Source organism: Bos grunniens, chromosome 7, assembly GCF_055505025.1.
Source record: "Bos grunniens cultivar Pamir isolate PY7600 chromosome 7, Bosgru_T2T1.0, whole genome shotgun sequence".
Lineage (NCBI taxonomy): Eukaryota > Metazoa > Chordata > Mammalia > Artiodactyla > Bovidae > Bos > Bos grunniens.
Window position 1 is genome coordinate 70,719,709 of NC_141171.1, and position 19,979 is coordinate 70,739,687.

The 19,979-nt window shown below is 45.8% G+C and overlaps 1 protein-coding gene and 1 long non-coding RNA gene across 18 annotated transcripts in view; one reads left to right on the plus strand and one right to left on the minus strand.

The window, feature by feature from the left end:
* The window catches only part of EBF1 (EBF transcription factor 1), a 411,245-nt gene extending 398,626 nt beyond the window's left edge, over window positions 1-12,619 (minus strand). For 9 of the 16 annotated variants that reach the window (XM_086412671.1, XM_086412669.1, XM_086412666.1 and 6 more), the window contains exons 1-4: window positions 7,703-12,619; window positions 5,478-5,634; window positions 4,866-4,929; window positions 4,182-4,237 (exon numbers count right to left, since the gene is read on the minus strand). In XM_086412671.1, the coding sequence (XP_086268797.1) occupies window positions 4,182-4,237; window positions 4,866-4,929; window positions 5,478-5,634; window positions 7,703-7,836 (411 nt within the window). In that variant the 5' untranslated portion in view covers window positions 7,837-12,619. Of the gene's footprint in view, window positions 1-4,181; window positions 4,238-4,464; window positions 4,633-4,865; window positions 4,930-5,477; window positions 5,635-7,469; window positions 7,664-7,702 lie in introns of those variants that run through there. The other 7 variants (XM_086412672.1, XM_086412670.1, XM_086412668.1 and 4 more) reach the window with 3 other exon arrangements.
* Window positions 9,070-19,803, plus strand: LOC147369790 (uncharacterized). Of its 2 annotated transcripts, XR_015167893.1 has the most exons (3): window positions 9,070-9,197; window positions 13,227-13,429; window positions 17,377-19,803. It is a non-coding gene; the product is annotated as an uncharacterized LOC147369790 (long non-coding RNA). The 2 variants fall into 2 exon arrangements; XR_015167892.1 differs by having other exon boundaries at window positions 13,227-19,803.
* Window positions 19,804-19,979: the final 176 nt, after the last annotated feature.

Below are 19,979 nucleotides of genomic sequence, written 5' to 3' on the forward strand. Positions count from 1 at the left end.
TGTTTTCACCCCCAGACTCCAAACAACACATTTTCCACTGTGATGAGTTTACATTTTCCCAAACACAGGTCCCGATCATGCATAAAAATTCCAAACTTCTTCATTCCTCTATGTGCAAGGAAATTTAAATCACCTGCATTTTTGACATGTTACCAAAAGAGAAAGCTGCTGAAATATGGCTCCTAACTATAAACTTGCCCTGTCCTTTTTTGTTTGTTTCCTCAAATAAATGAAAGAATCTCTCTGCTGGCCTTGTTGAATTCCTTGGGAAATTATTGATACACTAAAAATGTGTTTATCTACCAATGAAGAACCACAAACAGGAAGAGCTGTTAATCAATTCTACGTAGCTGTGGCAGGATATAATGAAACAATCAATAGGAAAAAATGCACTTGCATCAATAACTTAAAGTACCGGGAACATCAAAATAAATATATAAAGATTAGCTGGAAAGAGAATTATGACAGCAGTTCTGATTATTGTATCTTAGACTTCTCACTGCTCTGGGGCTTTTAAGGGGTCCCCTCACCATACTGCCTACCTAAAAATCCATACATATCAGGATTATGTGAATATTAATTTTCCCTTTCCAAAAAAAGAGCTTTGGTTTGGGGGCAGGGAATGTTTGTTTTTGATAACTTTATGGAATTTAGCACTCTTTCTTTGAACTATAAAAATGTCGCTTTTTTCAAAGCAAGATGGTAGGAGGGAAGAAAAATGAAAGGTTTTTTAAAAAAAAATAACAATAACTCACTGAAGCAATCACAGAACATAATATTTCAAATACTACAGGAAAATCTGAACAGAAGCATATCAAACCTCAGACCTCTCTCACTGAGTTCATTTGAGTGTCCACAGTAGATACTGTTGTTAGATGCAACAGCCATAAACTTCTGGATCCTGCAGGCCTTTTTGCATGCTCTCTAATGGAATACCAAAAACAGCAATGACACAAAAACAACCTATTTTTAGTCCAGCTAAACTTGGTTTTGAAAAACCCTTCCCAAAAACAAGCTTATTTTCTAGTTGCGGACAAGTATTTTAAATATCATTATATCCTTTTTGTTCTATAAAAAAAGTACAGGGATGAGAGGCTCAGATCCTTACACGTTCATTTCTAATAAAGCTTCCCCTTTCCTGGTAGAGTCCAAAATTAAAAGTCATTACCCAAAATAGTGTAATGAGACAGTTTGAAAAGGTGTGAAATACTATGTCATACCAATACATCTTGGTTGATTGAGTACATTTCTGTTTGATCTCAGTGCTACTAACTCCACCCAAGATCAGGAATACTCTACTAAAATATCAAGTGCACAGCTAGTTTTGAATTTTGCTTCCCTTTGAGTTTTAACCCCAACTTGTGAGTCAAAGATATGATATCACATACATAAAGCTGCATCTGATATGAAAAATGTTATGATAAATTAGCAGTTAAGACACTTGAACTATACTGAGATATTCCCTCTGAAATTTATGATGTTATTAGAACTTATCACATCACTGAAATTATTCCATTCTTCAACAAAACTCTAAATATCAAAATTGTGAGTCTATCTATAAGAACTTCACAGGGGGAAAAAAGTGAGTATTTAATCAATCACCCATATCAAGCTTCTGATTGAAGGGGTCACTGCATATTTAACTAAAATAAAAAACTTAAGAAATTTAAAAATCAGACTTGGCATTTTAATGATCATAGAATAATTTCAAAGCTAGATGAGAATCCACAGTTTTACTTATCAAGGCTAGAACAAAATAATTACATCACAGCTAAGGAGAGTCAGGCTCTTCATGCTGATCTGCTTTTTGAAGACTATTGTATTAGCTGTGTACACAAGAAGCTAACCTACTTCCCAAACTCTTACAGCACATAATCAAGGAACAAGCAACCGGATAACGGGGCAGAGATTGCCTTTCAAAGTAAAAGCTACAGAGAAGGCATTAGACAACTATTATAAAAGCAAATATGTATGCCTGGAAAAATCTTTTTTCTTGATATTTTTAGACTAAATTCAGATAATTACTAAACTTTTTTTCAGATCACTCCCCACCAAAATATGTAATTGCCTACATTTACAATTTTAACTTTCAGTGAGATGTCACAGTATGGCAAACAACTTTCTTATACCTGCTCTTACTACACTTTATTTTATTCTGGTCCCACCTCCACCCTCACAACTGATAGAATTTATGAAACCAAGCAGTCAAAGAATGCCTTACACTGTAATTTTTCTTAAGCTCTATGACCCTATTAGTAAAATGATATTAGATGTACTGCTTTATAAAAATCAAGATTATTTTTCCACCCTAGAACAGTGTGTAAAGTCAGTTCATTTCATAATGGGAAAATCAATTCTTGTGGCACTTTTTCTTATTTTTTAACAGGGCCTAAAATAAAGTTTTGAGAGAAGGTATCACTTTAAGCATGTCCTAATTTTATGTTCCTTACAACTGTTCACTTCATAGAGTTGCCTATAATTTAATATTGAAGTGGCCAATATTTCACAGACAGGTCTTATATACTGGTTTGTGGGGATGTTTTTATCTTTAAAAAATTAAACTCTAATAAGTACATAGTTCAGAATATGCATTAGAATTCATACTTTCCCTCTTCCCCTCCCATCTTTTCTTTCCTCTGATGGAAATGGAAGAAAAAGATATTCAAGGTATCAAACACAATTTTTTACACAAAATTCCACTTAAGACATTCTTGTTTTGATATCTTTTTAAGTTACTGAAATCAAGTTTTTGTGGCTTTTTATTTGGCAGGAAAAACATTTAAAAAAATACAGTGTGTCCAAATGAAAGGGAATTAGCCTATATAATGATCAAAGCCAGTATAATAATACAACGATATTAATAAAAGTATGTGTGTATTTACTCTGAACGATCAACTATGAAATAAAACAGATCTTCAAGAAAGTCAAATATTTAAGCTAATAATTTGAAACAGATTTCAAGAGATATGTATGCATCGTTTTAAAAAATACATTTCATCTCATGTTTTTTACTTGGCTCACAATGAAATATGAAGGTAATAATTAAAATTAGCTGTTATTTAATTGGTCCTTGCTGAGTAGATTTTAAAACTTCCAACAGCTGGGTGCATTTTATACAACATATTTAAGCCTTGGGTATCTAAAAACAATTTTTAAATATGCATGTATACCATAAATTGAAACTTTTCAAGCCAGTATCTATGAAAACTATGTCCCCCTTTTTAAAGGGAATATTTTAAAATCACAATCAAGCAAATGAGCTTTAACCCTCTCACTAAATTGGTGGTTAGTACACAATGGGTAACTTTCTCTTTGTTCTGATTTCTTTCCCCGACCCAATAAAACTGTCTTCTTTTTTTGTTACTAAATCCTCCAGCTACCTAACCAGATATTTAATTGCTAAACTTTTTCTTAAAATTAAAAAAAAAAAGTTTCTGCCCCTCGTTAAAACGTCAGACCTCTTTTCTGACTCGGCTCATAATTGTATCTTTTAAACCATAATTCAACCTTAATGTATACTGCTTGGCACCCGCGTGTTGGGTAGCTTAAGAAAACGCCGTCTATGTACCTTTAAGACCACAAGCTCACTCATGCTGCCTGGCTTCTTGCCAAACTTGGAGGCAAGAGCAGGAGGATTTTTGCAAAATACCCTCTAACAATTGTTGCTCCCTCTTCCAATACTACCACCATCGCCATCTCTCTTTTTTTTAATGCGTAGAATGAGTCATCTACGCTCTCGGTCCATCTCCCCATTCCTGGAGAGGCTGCCTTTGCCCCTCACCCGTTCCTCTGCCCTCCACCTCCCGGGGGAGGTCCTGATGGTTTGAGTTTCACAAGTTCAGCCCGATCTGCACCAGGGTCCCTAGGCACTTTCTGCGCCCCCTGGGGCCCCCTGGCCGGGTCACAGGAAGTTCAGCCGTATTCTCCCCCACTCAGCACCCCCAAAGTCTTAATTCACAAGGTCTGAATTTGCCTTGTAAAGAAGGAGCCGTCGAGCCACCTTCCCCACGCGGCGAGCCAACGTGCTCATGGGCATTTGGGAGGCTGCGCTGAGAGAGCAGTCTGCCTAGACATTGAGAGTTCGACTCCCAGTCATCCCGCTAAGCAGTCGCCAGCTTCTTGACTCTCCCCAATTTCGCGGCCGTGGAGTCACCCCCGCGGCGCGAAATTAAGAAACTTACTTGTTTTGTCATGGAGTCAATGAGGCGAACGTAGAAATCCTGCTCGGTCCTTATTCCTGGGGGAGGGAGCGGGGCATAGGGAAACGAAAAAGAATTAAGTGAGAGAGGATCTGCACAAAACAAACAATGGAGCTCCGAGACTGATGGAACTCCGACTGTCCCGGAGAAGCACAGCCGGGACCCCCTTTCCCCAGGGCGCAGATAAGGGCCACTGGCCTAGTTCGAGCGCTTTTGGAAGGCAGCCCCCAAGCGCTGGCAGCCGGGAATAAGATGGTCCCCCCACCTGGGTACTTTCCCTTCCAAAGGCTGGAGCCCCTCTGCGCGCTCTCCTGCAGCCATCAAGGCCCTGACCGCTTGAGCCCCCGAACTCGAGGGACTTTGGGGATGAAGTCTACGCTAAGCTGAGAAGCCCGGCCTTAGAAAGCGGAGGAAGAAAAACAAAGCCGCCCAGCGCGGGTTAAGGCACCACACCTGTGCCCAGGTACGCTGATGCGGCCGCCCTCGGGCCACTCAGAGTCCTCCTCAGGTGAGACCTCTTCAAGCAAAACCGGCGGGGCCACTTTACCCCGAGAATGCCAAACAACTGTGCTTTGCTCAGGGTTCTCGCCCACCTGGAGCTCCCCCACGCCCCCTACCCTCACCCGCAGCCCCGGGGTACTGGCGTGGAACCGACAGGAGCCTCACCGTTGCTGTAGAGGAGCTGGAGCCGGTAGTGAATCCCATTATTGGTCTTTTCGCTGTTGGCTTCCTGGGTTGCAGCAGAACGCAAAGACATAAGAGATGCAGGAGAGGTCGGCGTGAGCTAGTGGACCGACTTCGAGGCATCTTTCCCCAAGTAGGGACCCCGGCCGGGGAGCCGGACAGGCCCAGGAGCAGCAGAAATTGCGGCCAACTATGATCCCTCCGCCGCCCTCCCGACCCTTACTGCTCCCTCTAACTTTCCAGAAAATTTCGTGGGGCGCGCACAGGCGATCCCGTGGCTAGGGCCTGCGGACAAGCAGAGGCAGGAGCTGCGCGTCGTCGCGCGGTCGAGGGCGGGTTCACCACGGAGCCCTTGACCCTGGAGTGTGAAGCCGGGCTCGCCTCTCTCCAGCTCCGGGGAGTCGGTGTGAACTTTTGTGGAGCAGAAGCTCATGAACGGGGAGCCCAAGTTCGCCCAGAACGGGAAGTGGCTTGGGGACCCCGCGCAGGGATGTGTTACGGATGCTCTGCACTCGCGGAGGAGCGCGCCTCCCAAAGCGCCTGGGCCTGCTTCCCGGCCAGGGGGCGAGGGGCAGCGGCGCTGTGCCCACTTACTTTTTCCTTCTCCACGAACCCCACAAAGGCTGTCCTCTCGATCTCCACGGGCTGGCCCTGTCTGTCGTAGAGGGCCAGGACGAAGTGGAAGAAGTTGGATTTCCGCAGATTGGAAGGCGGCTGCTTCTCAAAGTGAGCCCGGGCCAGACCCACCCCGCTGCGGCCAAAGACGCAGAGTTAGACGGCTAGGCGGGACAACCACCCGCGGCCCCTTGTCACCCCTTACACACGCGCAAACACTCAACCACCTTGTCAGCCCCCAAAACGCCCAGTGGGCTCCCTACACGCCCCCTCAGGCGCCTCGGGCCCACCAGACGATGGGACCAGAGTGCCCGCAACTGTCCTGTCCTCCCCGCCGAGAACCGGCGCGCCCCCCGAATTTGACGAAAAGGTGTGAAAGTTTTGTTTGGGTTTTGCACAAGAGATAAAACGCTGTACGCATTTATTCCGACTTGACTCCACTGTGTAGGGAGTAAGAAAAGTAGCAGTGGCTGAGGTGAACCCGATCGCGGCATAGAGACGGTCGTTGACAACTTAGAGGGTGGGATGGGGAGTTGGTTCCCGCCACCCCCTCGGGTCTCCCGTGGCAGGTGAGAATGGAGGGGGGGACATGCTCAGCTCCTCGTTGCAGCAGCCATCCTCCGGGAAACCTTATGTGCCCCCGGGACAGCCGCGGATGCCCGGCATCGGGAAACTGCATGTCCGGCCCCCCGCCGCCCCCCGCTCCCCAAGGAAAGCATGTGAAGGAAAAGGACCTGCGGCTGGAACTCAGAGCTGTCAGGGGTGGTCGCTGTGGGAAACGGAATTGATTTTTTTTTTTAAGACCTGTCCTGACAAAGTTTTACTGTTTCGCAGAAATCCTCACACGCTTTCCAGAAATCCTATGAACAAGGGCTGACGGCTGAGCGCGCCCTCCCGGGGGTTGGAGCCTGGGGCGCCAGGGGCTCAGTGAGGCCACTGACAGCTCGACCTGCCCGGACACAAGGGCTTGCGCACACACACGCACGCGCCACACACAGACATTCACACACACACTTTCGCTTCTAGCCCGGTTACCCAACTCACTCTCACTACCAACCACCCCCATCCTTATTATCACTGGGGACGGGAACAGTGTTGTGGACACTTGTTCCCAGCCCGGAGAAGATGAGGATGATGTAATTAGTCATCTTCCTTCTTCCCCTTCCGCTCTCTCTGGGCGGGATAGAGTCTTGGGCCACCATATCTCCCACTCTCCCAAGCCCAAATGGTGGCCTGAAAAAAAGGGGGGACCATTTCTCAGTTGGGACCAGGAGTCCCCAGAAAGGGTACAGAGGGTGCCCGGGAAAGTTCCCCAGGTCAGTCTCCTAGAGCAGTGCCTCCAGGCCATACAACCTAGCATCCCAGGCGCTGAGAGTGGCAGAGGGGGCTTAGAAGGGGCCATAGTTACAGACTGTAGGGAAGACTTTCAGAAGATGTCAGAATTAAAGTTAGGAGTTGCTCTACCCCGGGTGGACCAAGAAAAACTGAAAGCTACAGAGAGGAAAGGAGAATCAGAGACGAGAAATAAGATGATTCTAGGGGGAAATGTAAAGAGAAAAGGAGTTAAGAGAAGGGAAAAAGGAAAGAGGGAGAAAGTGAAGAAAGAAGAGGCAGGAAAGAAGGAAAAGAAGGAAGGAGAAGGGGAAAGAAAGGAAGTAAAGAAAGGAAAGGAGGAAGAAAGAAAAGAAAGGGAGGAAGAGAGAGAGGCAGGAAAGGAAGGAGAAGGAAAGAAAGTTTTCAAGTGGGAGAAAAGGGTAAAAAGAAAGAAAAGGGGGAGGAAGGAAAGGAAGAAGAGAAAGGGAAGAAGAAGCAAAGAAATGAAAAAAAGGCAAATAAAAGAAAAGCGGGAAAAAATGAAAGAAAAGACAGCCGGCCAGAAAAGAAACAGCAATCACAGAAAAACACAGATATCCAACATCACGCTGGTGAGAGCCTCTTCTGGCTTAAAACAAAATGAAAACAGTCACAGACCGGGCAGGGGAAAGTGCCGGTAAATCGTGGGCTCCTCGCAGGCAGCTCCCGGCTCTTCGGCCGCAGGCAACCAAGACCTGGCGGCCGGGGAACTCGGAGCCTCGGTGGCTAGCAGAGCCCAGCCGTAGACGCAAGAGCGCGGCTCGACCCCGCGGCGGCCACTGCCGCTACCGCCGCCCGGCTCTGCTGCTCGCGGCTTGCCTCCCCGGCCGCGGTCCCCCAGCGGTACCCACCTCTGCGCCGCCGTGTTGGCGTCCAGCACCCCGGCGCCCTGCATCCACGTCCGCACCGCGTTCATGCCGCTGCCCAGCGGCTCTTCCTTCATGCTGCTTCCACTCCGTTGGATGCTTTCCTGAATCCCAAACATGAAAACAACCTTTTCTTGTGGAAAATCTCCTCCCCCTTGAAAATTTGAAAAAAAAAAAAAAAAAAAGGCAAAGAAAACGCCAGCCAGAGATTTTTTTTTTTTTTTTTGAGTCGATGAACTCGCGCTAGATCAAGGCGGGCTGGAAAGCAAATTTTTAAAAAATGTAAACCTTCTCTCAAAATTGAGCGATAACCCGAAAAAAAAAAAGAGAGAGAGAGAGAGAAAAGGAAGGGAAAATCCAACAAAAAGACCAAAATAAAAAAAATAGAGATGTGTGCTTGGCTGTTGGGGGTTGTTTGGTTGGTTAATTTTTGGTTTGGGTGCTTTTTTTTGCTTTTTTTTTTTTTTTGCTTTTTTTTTTTTTTGTAATGATCACAGGCCGGTGAAGGACAGGAGGGGCTGGAGTTTCCTTTTGTAGAGGTACCGTTCACTTGAAGAAGCAGGAAGAAAAAAAAAAAAAAAAAAACCCTGATGGCAATTTAAGAAACAATAGACTCAACTCGCGCTGCCGGCTTTGCTACTTCAAGTGTCATTTTCCACAACCAGGCAAGTTTTTCCTCTCTCTCTTTTTTTTTTTCCTCCTTCTCTCCCAACCAAAGATGTTTCTTTCCTTTCAGCGTGTATAGATGAGGAGGACGCTGGTTGCCGTAGACAGATACACCAGAAAGGGAGAGTAGGGTGGGGGGAAGGGGGAGGGGGTAGGGAAAGACAGAAAGAGGAAAGGAGAGGAGAGGAGAGGGAGAGAGAGAGAGAGGTGCACCCTGCTAGATAGAGATTCTGTTTTCTCCTTGCTAAAATAGAAGTGATTTGCAGGCTTTCCCTATGGAATCCAGTTTGACTCTCCCCAGAGCTAAACACAAGCACACTAACCCCAAAGGGAGGAGGCGGGGCCCGCGCCACAAGGGCCCGCCCCCTCATTTGCATAACGTCATCCTTCCGCCTCGCCGTAGCCAATCGCGGCGCCGGAGCTTCCGGGCTCTCAGCGCAGGGCCACGCTCCCTCATTAACATCCCTCACCGGGTGGTGCAGGGGAGCCGGCCAAAGTTATTTGCAAAGTGCCGAGCGAAGGATCGTTGAGTACCCGCGTCCGAGATGGAGAGGAGCGGGGCTGAGCTGGGAAGTGCCGGGCAGAAGGGAGACAGAAGGAAGGGGAGGAGGATATTCTTCTCAGGGATTTGAGCTGGGGTCTGCAACCTGGCCATTGCAGTCCGCTTAGCATCCTCGCCGCGCTCTGAGCGCGCTCGAGGTGCACAGGCTGCGCCCTGCCAGGGTCGTGTCCTGCTCCGCTGTTCTGGGACGTCGGGGGCAAAAGTGGAGGAGACGGGAGAGCTCGGGCAGAGAAAGCAGGACGCGCATCCCAGGTGCCCACCTCTTCGCTTTGAGGAGGGGGTGGTGGGTTGGAAAAATGGGTGCGCGAGGCCGGCGCTGGGAGCTCGCGGAGGGCACTGCCTCCACGTTGGGAGGGAGGGATGGACCTTGGGCCGGGGCAAGGGAAGCGCTGTGAATCCCCAGGGAGAGGTGGACCGGGCTCTGCCCCTAGTCAGGTCTCTGAAACACTTCTCGCTGGGTCGCTAGCCTGGAGACGGCCGGCGTTAGGCACTGGCCTCACATGCTCACTTCTTTGGCGCATTCTGCGGGATAGGTAAACGGTGGACGAATGCTCTCACTGTAGATGTGCCAGGCTGCGTTTTAAATTTTGCTGGCATTCAATCCCCACCCTCTCCTCTCCGCCCCCCAAATAGATTCTTTCCTTAGTGTAACTACCAAAGCAAAAACAATGTCTCTGATGAGTTACTTGGTGTAGGGTTTCTCTCTTCCTTGTTCTTTCTGTTAAAATTGGGGGCTTGAACAAACCCTCCCCCAACTTCTGCCTCTGCGACCTGTCCAGAAAGAAAGATCTGGAGAAGAAGGGAATGAAGGGAGGGAAAGAGGAAGAAGGAAGGGAAGAAGAAATGGTCCCCTACCTCAGATCTTTCAACATATATGGTTGTGGCTGGCAAAGGAAATAGCTAGATGTTTCTGGGTAATGTGCCCCATCATTTTTTAGCAGGTTGTAACCTCTAATAAGCACATGGTGAACTTCTGTTTCATTGCTCTCAAAGGAACTCCCTGACTGCAGCCAAATCTGCTAAAGGCTCCTTCGGGGAAATTCTCTGCCAGAAATCCAGGTCCCCTTTCTGCCTGCCTTTCTTGGCCCTTTGATTTAGGAAGCTCATGGGGTCAGTGATGGAAAAGTACATATGCCCATGTTGAATGGAATGGAGACAGGAAGAAGTTATGCTTTGTGTTCTTCACAGAGCAGAAAAGCGAGAGCCACTTCCAAATTAGTTGAAAGACTATTTCAGGCCTGAGGATACATGGCCACTGTCTTCAACACTGCTTTATCTCTTGTGCACAAAGCCTGCCCAGTCTCATACCACTTAATTTGGACCACTTAATGTGCTGAGCTTTCTCCCTGGTACCATAACTAATGCCACTTCCTCCAAGATGCTCTTGAAGAGATCCATTTGACCCAGCAGGTTCCCCACACCTTCTACCAGGCATACAGTAGATGTTCATGAGGGGTATGTTGGTGGAAACACTGGAAGGATTATAGATCTGTGAAGAGGCAAAATGGAAGGCTGGACATCCATCTCTACAGTGTTTAACTGCATAATTGAAACTTGGACTGCTGAAAACTTCTCAAAATGCCAAGTTTAGGCCCAAAGGGTGTCCAGAGCCAACCCCTTCCCCTTACTGGACCTCTCTGCCCCCTCTGCCTTCTTTCCTGCCCTGCCTTCTCTGAAGGGATCCTTCAAAGAAGGGGGACCAGGATGCAGAGGCCACCCTCCCATCCAAGAGTCCCAGTTAGCACTGGCAAAAGACAGAGACCTCCCTCTCTTTAACTTCCTGAATCTCTATTTTACACTCCAGTAAATGGTGTTCAGGACTCCAAGTGGAGTCTGGTGAAGTACAAACCCCAGTAATGAGGAACACACAATGAGGGATCAGATCACTGCCAAAGGTAACAGAGAAAGGAGAGACACAGCCACTCTGAGGACCAGGATCAGTGAGAGTAACGCAACAGATGCATTTCTGTGGTGGGGAGTGGCGGGGAGGGGGGGGGGTGGTCAAGCAAATCTAGACACACTCTGCAAATGATGTGTTTGTGAAGGGGCTTGAAGCTGCCTCATCCAAAAGAGAAACTGGCCCAGAGAAATTCAGGCAGCCCAGTTCCTGCCTGAGAGCCAAGAATCTCCAGGAACTACATAAGACAAAGACAACCTCCACATCTACCAGGCCTTGGGAGAAAAAGAATACTAATAAAAGGAGACAGGAAAGTTGATATGACCAAGTCCATTTGTACAGAGGTAGCAGAGGTTTCACCTGGGATGGTGAGTGTGTTTTAATCAAGCCCAGTGTATCTGGAGCTTTCCTTCTGAGTGTGCTTGTGCTTTCTCACTCAGTAATAAATGTTTAAGTAGGAAGGAAGCTAAAGAGAAGGTGGAAAAGAGACAAAGAGGGTGATAGAAAACTGGGAATGACTCCCAGGCCACCAGACTGGTAGCTTTTTGTAGATTTCCTCTGGTGAATACCGAACTAGCCACTGACAAGTTTAAACTTTGAAAAATGTCTTAAACGCTTTTCAGTCTTCCCTCACGTAAGGTTTGCACCACCTCCAAAAAGCAAAACGTGTGTATATAGGGTAACTATATGTACTGAGGCCGTCTTCATCCTTTTTACATTGTAGTCACATCTCCAGTGGAGAGAAGAGACAAACTTGTGTGTATAGCATTGCCAGGCTTTATAGTATATTTGTGGTATGACTTTAGGGTAATTTATAAGGCCAATCACCAAACCCAGCTTATCAGCTTAATCAAAAAGGGGAAGGAGAAATTTTGTTAGAAATGCAGTTTTCCAGGCCATGTCCAGACCAACAGAATTAGGGAGAAAGAAAGTGAGGGGTGAAGAAAATGTACATGAGGAAGATACACAGCAGATCGACTTTATATGTGGATGGAGCATTTGGCAAGGTTTGGTATTTCCTCTGGAGTGATGAGTCCCTCAGAGTTTCTTCCAAGGGATGGTTGGGTGGCAGAGGTCTACATCCCCCTTCTCAGTTGCTCCTAACAGTGAACAAGGCTGCTCAGCCCCCAGGCTCTCCCTGGGCTGGGGGCAACTCAGACCCAGTGAGCAAGCTCCCCTCCCCACCCCAAACTTTGATGCCTTCTCGCTCTTGGCTACCCCAGACACGTCCGGCACAGAGAGATCAATTCCACTTCCAAAAGAGCATCAGTGCCGCAGTAACTTCTGGGGAGTGCGAATAGAAACACACCTGCTCCCCAAAAGGGCAGAGATAAGATAAACACAGCCGAACTAGGACTTGGGGGACATCACTGGGAAAGAGGGAATCTTCTCTGCTCGGCCGCCCCCAGGAGGCCAGATTTGGGACCTGTCACTTTGAAAATTCCCTCATTCAGTCCCCCTTATGAAAGGTGCACGCCCGTAAGGGCTGCCTGTCATGGTAATGCCCCCTACCTTTTGGTGCTAGCCTGATCCCACTCAGTGAACCAGCGGGGAAAGATGCCTCTTTAAATGCTGGGAAAGATGGGGCGATGAAGGTCAAAGGTACCAAGTCCTGCCGCATGCAGCCAGCCCCAAAGGTGGTCCACCCTCAGCCTAGAGTCTCTGGCAGGGGCATGGAGTGGCCAAGGTTCCGCCGAAAGAGGAGAGGGTTGGGAGTAAGTAGGAGCCCGAGACCCTGGGAAAGTGAGGACCCGAGTGGCACGCGACTCCGCTGTGGCCCCAGAGCTGCACCCAGAAGCCTGCAGGGTCGATTGCCGTTGCCTTTGGCAAAAACGTGACCCTTCCCTCCTAAAGACCTCTACCTGCTGCCCTCAAGGAATGCACTGGAGTAGGAGGCAGTGGTTTAACTGGAAATTCGTCTGTCCTTCCTCCTTGCTCTCAGTGCTCTGGCAAGCGGCAAAGAGAAGGGGCCATTTCCCTGGACCGTGAACCCTGATTCCTACCCCTAGGGCTGCAGAGAAAGCCCGGTTTGTTCACCCATTCCGGCTGACACTTCCAGACCCTGGGAGCATGCTTCACCCCATAGTACAGTCAGGGAAAACTGAGGACAGAGGGACAAAGTCACCCACTGAGAGCTAGGAGGTAGAAATCAGGCAAATAACACCGCTGGGACTCTGGCTTGGGAAGCTTAGTCGTCCTAGGAGGGGGGCTTGAGGCAAGGGGTTTCAATAAACCCTTCCCAGGCGAGCCTGCTGACTCTCTTGGGTCCCCTGGGGTGCCCCCAAGTAAGAAGAGATCTCATTTGTTGAAGGTTTGATGGGTACAAACTCACTGAAATCCCACAACTGACAAAGAAGGTGGGTAAAATCACCTCTATTTTACAGGTGAGAAAACTGATGCTTTGTGATTTAAATGAAACAATTTGTCCGGGGCTGCACTGCCGATAAAGCCACTGAGCGGAAATTTCTCCAGAGCCGGTACCCTGAAAATTGGATCCGAACCACTCACCCAGTGTCCTCGTTCATCTCCAGCGTTTGCCTTGGTTCTTGCCCTCCATCGTTCAAAGATCCCTTTAGCTCTCAAGCCTGTACGTATCCCAGACGACCAAGGAGCGTGGGCGCAAGATGTACCCTAAGGGCAGGTAGTAGAGAATAGAGAGGAGGATAAAGGGTTCTGAAAACCGCTAAAATGCGGACTGTATGCACATTCCCGCGGTCGAGGTCCGAGCGTCTCTGGGTGGCCAGTGACAGGGCGCGCTAGGGTCCTGCCGGCTCCAGCCCTGACTGTGCCACGTTTGCCATGAGATCTCCAGTCAGCCGCTTCTCCCCAGCTTTAGCTGAAATTTTAGAGCTCCAGGCGCACGCAAAGTCGCCTAATTGAAATAAACTAAATACAAGATTGTGGGGGGGGGGGGGGCCTGGGACTCCCTTCAGAGGGCAGAAATCTGGACATCTGCGGATGTGCTTTAATGGAGGAAGGCCATATAGCCTTGGAATGACCGCAGCTAAAAGCTCAAGTTATTCTGTGCAGAGAGAATACAGTTGGCGGCACTGCCAGAAAGGTCCCAGTCCAAGGCTGTCCCAGGGCGCGACCGTACCCCTCCCCTGACCCTTCCGCACAGCCCTCCAGCCCGCGGGATTGGAGTCTGATAAGGCTGGTTGATTCTCGAGTATGAATGGCCCTTGCTCCCCGCTTGGAAGGGGATTCCAGGGTGGCAGAAAGAGGCTGCCTGCCGGGCTGTTTACAAATTAGCATTCCTTCAGCAGTGCAAATCCGAAAAGAAAGAAACTGAGTCTTTGGAGGATTTGGAGCGGAAGGGAAGGAGGAGTAGGCCTGTTTGCTTAGAGGAAAGTAGAAGGGAGGAGGAGTTTTTAGCAGACAAGCTTGAGATTTCAGGGTCACAAAAAGTTTTCAGGTGTTTTCCTTAAGGGGCAATTCACTAGATGTTTATGTACTGTTCCGCGCTTAGAGGTCTTTGTTGGATGTGTGTGATTGTGAGTGTGCAAATGTGTTTGTACAAACGAAGAGTGGCTGCATATTGTGGGCCTGTGCCATAGGCGTGTGTGGCAGTGAGTGACATCGTGCACTTGGGTGCATGCGTGTCCATGTGCTTGAGGATTGTTGCACACAACCGTAAATACACAAGGGCATGTCTATAGTGTGTGCATGTGTCACGTGTAGACGTGTCTCGATTGTGTGCATGTGAAGAAATGTGTGTGCACACAAAAGCATCGTACACGTGTCTGAACCTGGGCTCATATGTTATTCGTGTGCCACGTGGGCATGTGAAACCCAGCAAAGCAGTCACAAAAAATCTCAGGTCCAATCAAAGGAAAGGTGCAGTCAGCGTCCTACAACAAGGGAAACTGTTGCTCCTTTGGCCTGCAGGTAGCGGGGAGCTGCCCAAAAGGTGCAGGACCTGCCCCAAAGCTACAGGTTAGCCTGCAGGGAGGGTGAGGCAGGTTCCAGCTGGGGCCCATGATTTATCCGGATTGCTCGGTGATCCCTGCTGGACAGTTCTACATACTTAATTGATCCTCACAGACAGTTTCTGATTATTGACGCCGTGTGTCCTAAAGGAGACTGCTTCAGGCTACCTGCGTTAAGTATTTATTATCTTCATCAACATCATTATTTGGTGGCTGTATGTAGATGGTGCCAGATCCACAAAGATAGCCCTGCCCCGCCTCTCCGAGGCTGCCAAGGGTGCGTGGTGATCCGCAAGCGCCTGAATCTTCCCTTTACGTGGAGCCACAGCGCCACCTCGCGATCACCTCAGCGTCCTTCCCACCACTGCCACCCAAGGCAGAACCTTTTCTGTCCAGACCTCCCAAGTTACCACTTCTGGTTTTCCATTCCCTTTTCATTCCTCTTTCCCTCACTAGAACGTTACACTTCGCCAGAGCCTAAAGGTTTCCCAAACACACCTTTGCCACAGCATCTTTATACAGGAGCAGAATGCCTACACCCCTCTCCACCTGGAGAAGCTCCTCTCCCCTTGCAATCACCGGCTGAGATTAACCTCTTTCGCAAAAGCTTTCCAAACCCATTCTATAAGCAGTCACTCACACCGTTCCCTGGCTCGCCTAATGCTCATATCACACTGGACAGGAAATATCGTTTAAATATCTCCCCCTCCTTCCTAATCAGGGAGCTCCCCAATAATGTCTATTGTCGTGTATAGCAACGACAATAACAAAAATAGCAATAAAAATTAGTACATGCTGAGCACATGGAGCATCTTATGCAGTGTACTGTTCTAAAACACTTGACTTTCATTATCTCATTTAATTTACCCATGAAAACCGTGAAGTAAGCATCAATATAATTTCCCAGTTTGCAGATGAAGCTGGAGTTCCTGTCCATGCTCGCATTGCAGAGCCTAACCTAAGTTCTTTGGTCTAAGGCCAGAACCCACTTTTCTTAACCTCTGTGCCTTGCATATGTATTCAGTTCTATATCCACAGGCTTTAGACAGGGCTAACTAAGCACAGAGTGGGCATTCACATATTTATGAATAAAGGAACCAATGCCAATTTAAATTCTTTCCTCTCCCAGAGAGTTGGATTAGAAAAACATTGCAATTATCAAACACTTTGGTTGAAATATTACCACAATGATTTATCCCCAAAGAGGATTCCCACTCCTAACTAGCTAGCGACCTTGGTCAAGTCATTTCATCCTCAATTTCCTCATTTGTAAAAGCGGGTTTGCTGTGAGGAATAAGTGAGGGAAAAATGTAAAGTATTTGATACAGCCCCTTGTACTGTAGTCATTACCCAATAAAAATTTGCTATTAATATAATTAGTAATGATAGTTTAGAAAACTAAAGCACAAAACACAAAATTGATTTGCCCCTAGTCACAGAGAATTCATGGTACCTCTGTATAAAATTATCTCACTATTATATCTTCATTTCCATCTTGAACATAAAATATGTAATAAAATATGTTTGGTTTATTGTGGTTGGGGTGTTAATGTTAACCGTGCTCTGTTATAAAATTTTAAGGGGCAGGAGGGAAAAATATAATTAAACAGTAAATCAGCAGCCTTTGACTCTTACCCTTTCCTTTTGCTTTGTAGATTTTTACCAAGAAGGATTTAAAGAAAGACTATAAAAGTGCTTATTTTTCTGGAAAGTACAAAACTCTTATATTTTAATTTAGGGGACATTCTGAGCTAGTTTTTTTCCCCCACTTGAAACACTCTGTTGCTAGTAATACACTAAAAGTTTAAAAATATGTAAGCAAATAGTTGTACCCAAATAAAAGAAACAAATGAGAGCCTTTAAACATATTCCAGACCTTCCAACATTTCCCAGAAAGGCTGTTTTAAAGGTTCAAAATCTCTTTTAGAGGGACCTGTTAAACAATTACTCTTATTAGCAATTTAAGTGAATATGAACTTTACTGTCTGACCAGGCTCTAACTTTCCTACTGTCGTATTATTTTAGAAAGACTCTACTGACTGGTATAATCATATCATAAAGAAGGAATTTCTCCTTAAAGAAATGAGTCTAATAAAAATCCACACAAGGCATGGATGTGTCTCCCCACTTAGATGGCCCACAATGCATTTCTAGAAACTTCATCCCAGCCCCACATTTAGTTTAGTTCAATTTGTACCTGTTTCCCATTCTATGCAAGAGTAATAAAGATGGAGTCAGGAAATTTTACCTGCCACAAATTAATGTGTTAAGAGTTTTTCTTGTGCAGCTGAGAGAGATTTTATTACTCCGATTGATGATGTAAGACACTGGCTTTTTGATAGCTGGGCTGGGTAGAGGACCTGTTTCATTTTCTTCTTTTTTTCATTCCTAATATGTTAGCTGTTACAGATGCTCACCAAAATTATGATTCTTCTTCTCCCAGGTGCATGGTAAGATTAAAGTATGCTGATCCTTCTACATTTAGATGGGACCTTGTAATTTGCTTTGACAAATGAGGAATTAGCAGAAGTAGTATGTGTTATTTATAGGCAGAAGCTTTAAGCCCCAGTGTGCAATTCACCAAACCCCCTTTCCCTTATCACAGCTGCTGGCCACCCCCAGATGGAGTTTCACTCGGCCTGCCACTCTTTGCAAAGATAATGTGGAGTGAAGAGCCCTCCAATCCACAGTGGACTTCTAACATGAATAGGAAATAATCTTTTGTCACTGTAAGTCCCAGGGATTTTTTACTGCGGCATAATTGAGCCTCTCCTGACTAGTATGCCTAGGAAGGTAAACTTATCTTTTTCTTTTTGTGGACAATATTAAAATTCTTCTCCTAGGATGAAAAGTAGACTTCCACATCTAATAGAATAACCAGGTAATGAAATCATTCAACCAGAAATCAGAATCTTATTTTCTTATTCAATTTATACATTTCCTGTGGATCAAAACATCATTCATTTGGGAAACTCAGAAATTAGGAAAACAACTGAATTTTAGATACGCAGAAAAGGAATCTCAAAATCATTGTTGTACCTTGATAAGGATTTTCAGTAGATTTTTCTTCCATAATGCAATATTTAACTGCAGATATACAATGAAGGGAATTTTATAGGTTTTGATTAGAAGAGTTTTTAATAGGAGTTATATGAGGAACAGAAACATTTCTTCCTCCATTGTGTTCATCTCTCTAATTTCAGGTTGAGGAAACAGCAAAAATAATTGACTTATCAACTTGTGTAAGGAACATGATCTAGGGCAAATCAATTAAACTTTCCAGATCTTATTTCCTTCATTTGGAAAATAAGACCATCTTTAGGATGCCATCCAGTTCTATTAAACTAGAACTCCAAGATACTTGACTGATTTGAGTTTCAAGAATCCATGCTACAGTAGTACAAGAATCTTCCTGTGTTTCTATCTTCAGCACTGTTTTGTGAGACATTTGTGATTTTTCTCATACTGATCCCTAACTTAAAGCTACTGCTTCTTAAGCCAGATAGTGCTTCTTCTGTTTAACTTCACATTTTTTTATTGTAGGAATCTGCTAGAAAATTGGACCATATAGATTTGGAGTTATGTAAAATACTCTGTAATTTTCTAGCCAGGAGGAAAATTTTGGTTTTTATTATTGGAGAACTATTCTTTCAGAACTATTTTATTATTGGAGAACTATGCACAGATCACCTAAGGAAATTTCCTGTTAATTTTCATGAAATTTTTGTGAGAAAATATTGATGGTGTAACAAGTGCTGTAGGGTGAAATCATTTACTATCTGTTCTTCATCCTCAGTGTGGCATGACTGATTGCCAGAAGCAATACTATTACTTCCTTTGGATCATAGTTTACAATTGACAAGGTTTCACATGAGTTATTACCTTGACTCCTCTCAACAAACCATGCAAGTGACATTTCTCCAACATTTCACAAGGGAGGAGCTGAGGTTGAGATGTGCCCTTGCCCCGAGGCTAGTAAGAAACCAAATTTGGCTGTAACCCAAGAGCCACAGCTGCCCATGAAATTAAAAAAACTGTCTACAACTGTACCAGGGAATACAAAGTGTTGAAACCAACCAGGCCACAGGGCATTCCTTTACAGAAAGATGGAGGATGTTTTCTGTTACACACATTATTGCTGTCAGCTAACTCCTGGCTTCTCTTTCCTCCGGGCACCCCCCAAAATTACAGTCCTCTCCTTGTAGTTAAGTGTGGTCATCTGACCTACTTGAGCCAGAGCATTTGCTTAGAAGTGAGAGGACCCTCAGTAGTCGCTCCCCTCAACCAGAGGTATTACCAAGGATAGATCCATCAGTTGGTATCCTGCAGTCATGATCACAGTGAGCAGAGGTCTTTGCCAAAGCCCAACAGATTTAATGAGAGCATGTGGTTTAAGCCACTGGGGATTTGGGGTTTGTTGGTTATTGCAGCTTAGCTTAGTCTGTCCTGACTGGTTCAGTTTTCTAACTCAAATATAAGTCTTTTGCAAAAAAAACCAAAAAACAAAAAAACTGTCTCTGTGGGGTAGCCTCTTGTAAACTTGAGTCACATACAGTTAGCCCTCTGTATCCCCACATTCTGGATCCAAGGTTGGTTGAATCCCCTGAATGTGGAACCTGTGGATAGGATGGCCGAATGGACTATCCCACCTTTTATAAGGGACTCGAGCATCCTTGGATTTTGTTATCTGTGGGTCATGGAAACAATCCCCCTTGGATACCAAGGGATGAATGAACACATACCTTTTAAAAAGAAAATAGAGTCCTGGATCCCCCATGTTTTTATTTAAATTAATTTTACTATCTTACTTAAATATGCACAAGCATAACACTAGGGATAAATTCTTTATGCACGTGGCACAAACAACTATGAAACCAAATTACAAAAATAATGAAAAAGAAAAGCACCCCAAAAGCAAAGATTTATAAAGAAACAATAAAAAAAAGTCTGGAAACACTGTTTTGTGGGAACTGAATTCCCACACAAATGTCAAGATGCTTCTGAGTTCAATAAAGTAGGTTCTGTATAATTATGTCTTGTGTAATGCCTCAATTCTTCTACCATTTTTCTCTTTTTCAGAACCACCACCAAGCATTCCTTAATTCATGTGGTATAGGAAAAGCTTAAAGCAGTTATTTCAGTATCAAATCCACTTCTGTCCCTTTCTTCCCAGCTTATGACAATAAAGCACCACTGTTGGCACCCAAT